Source organism: Saccostrea echinata, unplaced genomic scaffold, assembly GCF_033153115.1.
Source record: "Saccostrea echinata isolate AGI-Se365-2 ecotype Australia unplaced genomic scaffold, CSIRO_AGI_Sech_v1 ptg000037l, whole genome shotgun sequence".
Classification (NCBI taxonomy): domain Eukaryota; kingdom Metazoa; phylum Mollusca; class Bivalvia; order Ostreida; family Ostreidae; genus Saccostrea; species Saccostrea echinata.
The window spans coordinates 137,056-146,302 of NW_026889786.1; the positions used below are offsets into that span (position 1 = coordinate 137,056).

Here is a 9,247-nt window from a genome sequence, read left to right on the forward strand (position 1 = left end):
GTTACAGACTGCAATGGGCCAGGCAAAATTTGAATCAACGCCAGAATTGGGCACAGGTTGTCTTTTTCGATGAGTCTAGATTTAATGTGAGCAATGCAGACGGCAGATGTCGAGTTTAACGTCATTTACATGTTATATTTAGAGTACGAGTTTCCTACTGTATCGGAGATACAGGGCGGGGCTTAAGGCGAGAGCGATAGCTCGAGCCGGGCCCCGCCCTGTATCTCCGATACAGTAGGAAACTCGTATTCTAAATGACTTGTGACATGACCTTTCTTATGACCTCGCTAATTTACATGTGTTTTTGGGTATATATCTCTCAACCAATCAGATGATTTTGCAGAAAGTTGATTTAGTACCCAATTTTTAGCAATCGCAACTGAAATGCCGAGTGAGGTGGACGTGCAGGTATCTATCAATTTAAATAATTATAATTATGAGATGCATTATATAATATTTTTTCCCAAAATTTAATTTATATTTGATTCCTTTCTATTTAGCTCTTGCTGACTTTTTTTTAAATGTAAGCTACGAATTTAGTGCAAAACATTTTGATACATAAGAATCATATATGGGAATTATTTGAAGCAAAAATGTTTCGGGGAGCACTGTCGGGGAGGTTGTATTCTTAGAGAAATGTCCGACAATGTCATCGACCGGTCCATACATGCTCCAAATTGAAATAAACAAATGTAAGAAAGGGGGCATATTACCTTCATGTTTGAAAAAAGAATGTAGAGGAACCAAACTGAAAGGTAGATCCAGCACTCACTCACGCGCGTCGGTATCCCCCCTTTCGAGTTTTTTCTTTTTATTTTTTTGGCTTTCGTAAATTATGTTTGCTAAACTTGTATACATGCACTTTTAATTTATCAACACGAAACGATCACGCACATATAGTGTCAGGCCTGATTATGAATCTACCCCCCATCCCCCCACGAAACCCCCGATTTTCCAGTTAGGACATTTTTTTTTCCGAAGAAAACCATTTGTGTACTGCCCCCACTCTCTCCTTTCTCAAATCTTTGAATCCGCCACTGGTAACTTTACGTTGTAAAATTCTATTCTTAATTCATCTCAAATTTTGAATAAGTACTAACAGCGCTATCTTACGATTTGATTGATTCTTATGTCTATATCATTTAAGATACGGATTCAGTTTTCCGTCATCGCTAAAAATAAATCATACTGTATCGTTGATATTTTGCAGATACAGTACAGTTTCTGCTCATTTGCATAAGAAACGCCTACTAAAAGTGTTCTGTATCGCAGTACGGTTGACTTCAAAGGAAAACTCGCCGGGTCATGTCACAAGAACGTTATGTAGACAAATGTGTCCTTGAACGCGACAGATTCGGAGGGGGTAGCGTCATGGTCTGGGGTGCGATTAACCACTGTTTTCGCTCACAACTAGTCATTTTGAACGGAACCCTCACCTCCAGGAGGTATGTGGACGAAATTCTTCAGCCTGTTTTAGCATCATTATTGCAGCAATATAGACGAGGCAACTGGTTAATTTTTCAACAGGACAATGCACGTGCGCATACGGCAAGGTTGACACAAAATTTTCTTCAAACGAACGGCATCAACGTCCTTGACTGGCCCGCTATGTCGCCAGACTTAAATCCAATCGAGCATTTGTGGGATGAGCTGGGAAGACGTGTGCGCAGCCGCCAGCCTCAGCCTCAGAACCCACAGGAACTTGGGAGAGCCTTGTTGGCAGAGTTGCAGAATATCCCTAAGAGGACTATTCGAAGTGTCTGCCAGTCAATGACATGTCGCCTTCGCGCCGTTATCAGGGCCAATGGAGGCCATACTCGGTATTAGTGACCAAAACCACAATTTTGACCCACCCCTCTTTGACATTCTGTTCAAATGTAGCCTTTTTGTGAATAAAATGATGTTAAAAATCAAAGAACATTGGGCATTTAACATGGTAGATTATATACCAGAAATAATTTATTTGTTAGATCTATGAATAAATTTACAATTCAGAAAATTATCAAGCATTGCGTTTCTAAAGTCCGTCAGTATATATAATACATGTACACTATAATAATTGTATGTAACAAGACCCTACTTGAGGAATATTTAAAAAAAAACACATGTATTAATGGTTGGATAAATATGTTAATCTATAAGAATTATTGTGTTCTTCCAATATTCTTACATAAATCTTGAATCCTGTTCAATCATAGCTACTCATACTCATTAGTTTCACCAGACAATGGCAAGAAAACTGAATCTTCACAAAAGAAGATGTGTGAACAAGGTGTGCAAAATGCCTATAGCTTCAAAAATATAAAACTCATTCAATTTGTGAATTTCGTATTAAGAGTAAAGATCTCATATTAAAATTTATGAAATTATGTTAAACAAAACTTTTCTGAGGAAAAATTTCTCAGCAAAAGTTATTCTGTTTAAAAAAATGGTATTCGTGGGTTCGAACCCTAACAATAAAAATCCCGAGTATTTGAATCAACAAACAAGAAAACTGCATTCAATTCAAGTTCATGGAAGCTAAAACCAAAACACAAAAAAGAAAGAAATTAACAAACAATAAAAAACAAACAGAACAAATTAAAATTAAACAAAAAAGTTGATTTTTATTTTCAGTTAACCAATAATCTCTGTAAAATATCATTTTAATATCAAGATAGTGGTGTTGCTCATGTTAATTCGTTTGAAGGACTCATAAAGAAATGTGTCATAAGAACATTACATATAAATGACACGTTTACATTGTGTTAAAATGACAACGGTACCAAAAGTTTCACTCTCTGACCCGTGTATAATTAAGAACCCTCTATACACTGCACACTAGAGAGTTCTGATTTTGTGGTATTTTTATGCAGATAGAGTGATCTGCCCTTTGATCAAGAATAAAATAAATTGAAATGTACAGTTTATTACTTAATTTGCGATCAAATCAAGCATTCATGAGACTTTAATAGGCCAAGATGAATAGATAGAACACTTCATGTGCAGGTATTTGCCCACTTAAGTAAACGACAGTGATTTATGCTCATCAGTACTTCATTGTCTTTGAACATTTTTCCTGGGGGTAAATGCAAGGCACCCTATGCTGAAAATGTGATAGATAAGCTCAACGCTTACACCTTTACACACTATAATTTTCTCAATGTCCAAAAAATATTTTCCTCTAGTGTATAGAGGGTCCTTAATGTAGACAGTGATATAGAGTACTTGTTTGTAATGCAATTGTCATTCAGAACACTTGTTATCTTTTACAGTTATTTCAAGACCAATGTATTTTGAATTCCTGATTTTGATAAAATTTATGGATGGTCCATGCTGTATTGCACACTAGCTAATGTTTATACTTGATTTTCTTCACTTTACCATACATCTCAGCCACAAGCAAGTTGTCATTCTTGTCGACAAATAAACCACATGGCCTATCCAGACCACATCCATCTATGTAGCGTAAGAACTGTCCATCTTGGTCTAAGATATGTACGCAGTGGTTAGAACAGTCCGTTGTTAGAATTTGAGATTGAGTGTCTGTGGCTATGCCCCAGAAATCGGAAGAATTTTTCATGGTAGTAGATTGGTAACCAGTGTATCTAAATCGAAACTCTCCAGTTTGGTTGACCACCACAATCGCAGAAACTTCATTATCAGCAACACAGATATCTAAGTTTCTGTTTTCAGTAATGTATTTAATTTTATCATTTCCTGAATATAAAAGTCTTCCTTCATTATCAAACATGATTGTTTGGTTTTCTTTTGAGCCAGAATATCGGACAACTTTGGATTGTGTTTGATCAGCATTGAACATGGCAACTAAGAGTTCGTTACGTGATGTAACATAAATATTCACAGGATTCCATTCTACCAATGTAATTACTCTTTTTTCCTTTCCATTTTTCACTATATAAATAGTCTGCGTATCTCCATCGCTATATACTAGATCTCCTCTACTAGTTAAAGCAATGTCGTTGGGAAATTCTTCGGACAATGTCGTAATTGTATTAACAAGGGATCCCTGTTCATCGAAGCACTTTATTTCACTGTCCTGACCACTTGCCCATATTTCCCCATCACTGCTACAGGTAACACTGTATAGTTCAGAGATACCAGTGTCTACAGACGTGATGATTCTGGGTTTATAGTGCTGTCCATCTTCCAGAGATGATGCAGTGCCAGTTTTTATGTCTTCTTCTATTGTAACAGAGAATGGGAAAAGAGACCCAAACAGTTTGCTTAATTGAGTACTATCTATTTGTACTTGATGAAATATTGGCATGGGCACATGAATCTTTGGCGGGAACTTCCTCAATAATTGATTTTTTGATTTGTAATCCAAAGTTACAAGAACATCATTAGAACCAAGAATATCTGAAGATTCGAGCTTTATGTGCTGAACGATGGAATGAGCATGTTTTATTTCTGCCAAGTGTTTTTTAAGTGTTTCAAAGTGCTTTTCTTTCAGCTTATGAGCTTCCAGTAAGAATTTTTTGATTAATATGTCGACTTCTCTGTGCCAGTCTTCTCCATGTTTTAAAATTTGTGTTGTCAATTTCATGTATTCTCCATCTAAGCTGTTGATCTGAGTTTCCAGATTGCTGATGTCTGTTTCATATGCCGGGGAAATTATATTTTCGATTTCATCAACATCGCTTTGTATTTTCTGCTTTTGGGCGGAAAACATTTCAAAGAGATTTGAGAAGACGTGTCTTTTGTGCTTTTCAGATGAAATACAAAGTGAACAAACATGGACATTGCACTCACCACACTGAAACTCACAAAGTTTCTTTTCATGTATGTTACATTTTGGGAAGATTGGAGTTGATCTGCGCTTGTCGATTTGTACCACCTTATGTTTGAAAGGATCATCCAATATGTGATCACCAACACAGCCTTTGCAAAGATTGACAAGGCAGAAATCACAGTACAGTTGTCCTACTTCAGTTTCACACAGGTCACAACGAAGGACATCTTGTATACTGAGTTTAGGATCCATTTAGGAGGTCAAAATCTAAAATAAAGTCATGTTAATCAAATTTACAAGCTACCGTACAAAGATTTCTGTTAAACGCACGCGTATTCATTTAAGACTGTATCCCGTACAAAATGGCGTCTGTTTAGTCTCGTTTTCCTTCCTGTTCTAATTATACCTTTGAATAGGTTAAAATCAAATCAAGGTACAATGTACAGCTGCGGTGAATATTTACATATCAAGCATACCTGCCAACTAAACGACATCAAATATCGTGTATCCTTTGAACTTTTCATTTGGTGTCTTCATTTGGCTGTAATTCAGAAGTCTTGCTAATATATCAATTAGGATTAAGAGAGATGGAGGCCACAATGGGAAAGGTGTTTACTTTATTTATAGTATGCATACCTTAAATGTCAATCGCCATCGTTTAAATTTTAAAATTGTATTTGGCTCATCTACAGTAAAATGACAGTTCAACATGTAATTACACACATGGATAAAGGGATGAAGATAATTATGCCTAAGTATGATCACAGATATCTAATAAATGCAGAATTCTTCTCACATCAGATATAATCCTCCACATAAATGATCTGTTTTCATACACTGCATGTACTTGGAAAAGTGTACTAAATTTTGTAAAGTGGCTCAATGGTTTAAAGTTACTTCAAATGGTGATAAAGTTCCCGAAATTTAATCCGTGTTTGAGACTTAATTGACGTTCAATTAATCGTTCAATTAATCATGATGCACCACGATCAGGGAATATTGATTACAAGTATTATTACTGATAATTAAATTCATGTAATCTAGTAAATGTGTTTCACGGTTTATCGCTTTTGAAGCGAAAGTTCAAAGCATTTATTGAAAAATTACATGTATTCATTTGTTTTACTGTTTCATAATGTTTTCAAGTTTTATGCTTCCTACCTGTGCAATACACTGAAGACCGCTGAATGTCTTATATAATTTACATTTTGAATAAATATAGCTTGACAATACACTGTATATGATTTTAATTAAAATTAACATCAAGTCAGTGTTGTTTAAAATTACAGGTACCTTAAAAACTAACAGACCACTATCCTTTCAAAAATTCATTATAAATTTCACTTATATTGTATGGAAAATTACAGCTGAATGTTCCAATCCATTGCTGGCGTCTGAACATCATCCATTCCTGGGATACCAACTTGCTTCACTTCTAAAGACTTGATCCTTTTCTAATAAAGATATTTCAAAAATAGGACAGTAAGGTGCTTGTACTTTTATAAAATCTGAAGGTGGTCCCTGCTGTATTTTTCACTAGCTAATCTTGATACTTAATTTTCTTCAGTATACCATTCGTCTCAGCCACAAGCAAGTTGTCATTCTTGTCGACACATAAACCACATGGCCTATCCAGACCACATCCCTCTATATAGTGTAAGAACTGTCCATCTTGGTCTACGATATGGATGCAGTGGTTAGCACAGTCTGCTATTAGGATTTGATTTTGTCTATCTGTAGCAATGCCACAGGGACTGAAAGGATTTTCCTTGGCAGCGAATGGGTAACATGTGTATCTAAACCGAAACTTACCAGACTTATTGACTACTACAACTGCAGAAACTTCGAAGTCGGCAACACAGATATCACAGTTCCCGTTTTCTGTTATGTATTTTATCATTTCTTGAATATAAAGGTTTTCCCTCATTGTCAAAAATGATTGTTTTTCATTTGAGCCAGAATATCGGACAACTTTAGATTGTGTTTCATCGTCACTGAACATGATAATTAAGAGTTCATCACCAGAAGTTACGAAAATAGCAAGAGGATTCCATTCCAGTAACGTGATTATTCTTTTTTTCTGTCCGTTCTTCATCAACTCAATCGTTTTCCTTGTGCCATCAATATACAGTAAATCTCCTTCATTTGTCACAGCTATGTCATTAGGCCATATCCCTGATGTTGTATCAACTGCATTGAGTAGGGATCCTTGACCATCAAAACATTTTATTTTACTATCTTCTCCACTTGCCCAGAATTCTTCATCACAATTACAGGCAACATTGTAAAGGATTTTGAACCCAGTTTCTGTCGAAGTGATAAGTCTAGGTGTATAGAGCTTTGTATTCCCTGGAGATGATGCAGTTGCTGTGCGAATCAGAGAGACTTCCTTTTTCGTAATGGGGAATGGTAAAAGGGATCCAAACAATTTTCTAAGCTGTGTGCCATCTATTTCTTCTTGTTGAAATATTGCATCGACACTTGAACTCTTTGCTGGAGATTCATCAGGTCTTCATTTGCTGGTTTGAAGATCAAGGTTAATGGTAAATCATTAGAACAAAGAATTTCGGAGCATTCGAGCTTTATTTGTTGAAGTTCAGAATGGGCATGCTTGAATTCCGTGACGAGTTTTCTAAGTCTCTGTAGGTGTTTCTTTTTCAAATGACCTACTTCAAGTTTAATTTTTTCTATTATGATGTCGATTTCTCTGTGCCAATTTTCCCCATGTTTTGAAATTAATTCGGTCAATTTCAGAAACCCATAATCTGAGTTGTTGATTTGAGTTTCCAAATCAGCGATAATGTTTTCGTAAGCCGGGGAAAATTCATTTTCGATTTCATCAACATATTCTTGTATCTTTTGCTTTCTGGCGGCATATGTTTCAAGGAGACTGGAGAAGACGTGTCCTTTGTGAATTTCAGATGAAATACAAAAGGAACAAACGTAGATGTCACAATCATTACAAAGACACTCTCAATGTGTGTCTTTATGTATGTTGCATTTTGGAAAAGACGGAAATGATCTGCGTTGACTGATTTGTACGATCTTGTGTTTCAAAGGGTCATCCAGAATGTGCACACCAACACACTGTATGCAAAGACTGACTGGACATAAAATACAAAATAACTGTCCTCTTTCTCTTTCACACAGGTCACAACAAAGAACATCTTCTCCATTGAGTTTTTGGTCCAGTTTGAAGGTCAAGCTGTTCATTATTGGAAGCTAAAATCAAATCAATATCATTAATCTAAAGAAGACCAGTTACTAAATATTAGTAATGTAACTAGAATGTTAAGAAGTTTGATAAATATATCTATACAGTGTTAACTTTACCTTGTTCGGAACAACAATGGCGTCTGATTATAGCTGAAAGACAATCTTCCTGTTGTATTGAAATTAATAATGAACACTGGACGAATATGATATTTATAATACATCCTTGATAGAACTTGTACTTGAACTCCTTTTCATCAAAACTGAATGCGGCACATTTTTAAAAATAAAAAGTTAACAATTAGTACTGAACACACCTCAAATTCGTATAACATTTTTTTCCAATCATGTTCAAAAACGGATTTATTTATTGCGCAGTACGAAAATAGGTCATACTTTACAGACATCACATGATACAGTGGTAAACATAGAACTTTTATTTCGTTTTGAACTTTTGGTTCAATGATTTACTCAGTTCAGACTTGTCCCATGTTTCTCAGTTACTTGAAATTAAAAGCGTATTATGTCCCTTTATGATAACAGTTTATAAAGGATAACTGCACTTAACGCTGGGTTTTGGGTCTTTTTCCGTCGCTTCTGCTGCTTTTATATCGTAACCTTATTTCACTTTTGTATATTTACTAGGGAATTCTATCAATTTGGCACCAAATTTAAATGTTAAAATGATTTTAGACTGTGATACAATCGAATAAAATTGTTTTTTGTCCCTACTCCTTTCCAAATATAGAGATTTTACACTTACCTGCCCTTGATTAAACATTAGGTATGCATGAGAGGTGGAGCTAACATTGTAAGAATGTCTCTAAAATTAGACTAGATAAATAACAATGACATGTGTTAAAATACGTGATCACTCTTTCCCATTTCTCTCTTTATCCTTTATGGCACAAGTACACTACTATAATAGTATTTACAAAGGTTTCAAAATGAAATTAACAATATGAGCACGTACATGTAAGTAAAGAATATTTTGAATCGATGCCTGACAATTCAACGTGTTCGAAAAGAGTGTCCTAGTTAGCACAAAACATGCTATCTTACAAGTCACGTGACGGAATTTAGAATTCACAGAGTTACCTTAGGTAGGACATCACGTGGTGACTTATAATATTCAACATGCCGTAATGCCCTTGGTTACAACAGTGAGAGCGAATGGTAGAAGAAGCAGTTTTTTCTCTTTTAAACCATGAGCGCATGTTTGTCTATTAATCTCCTTTTGACACAATATTATTAATGCAAATATGCAACTACTGTTAAACGGAGAACAATAGACAAACA

At 35.4% G+C, this 9,247-nt stretch overlaps 2 protein-coding genes across 2 annotated transcripts; both read right to left on the reverse strand.

The window, feature by feature from the left end:
• Positions 1-3,331: 3,331 nt before the first annotated feature.
• On the reverse strand, positions 3,332-4,987 carry LOC133200077 (uncharacterized). Its single transcript, XM_061335814.1, has one exon. It carries the CDS (start codon positions 4,985-4,987, stop codon positions 3,332-3,334), a length of 1,656 nt encoding a protein of 551 aa, XP_061191798.1.
• Positions 4,988-6,275: 1,288 nt separating this feature from the next.
• On the reverse strand, positions 6,276-7,911 carry LOC133200078 (tripartite motif-containing protein 2-like). Its single transcript, XM_061335815.1, has 2 exons — positions 7,824-7,911; positions 6,276-7,228 (listed from the first exon to the last, which is right to left on the reverse strand). Exons 1-2 carry the CDS (start codon positions 7,909-7,911, stop codon positions 6,276-6,278), a joined length of 1,041 nt encoding a protein of 346 aa, XP_061191799.1.
• Positions 7,912-9,247: the final 1,336 nt, after the last annotated feature.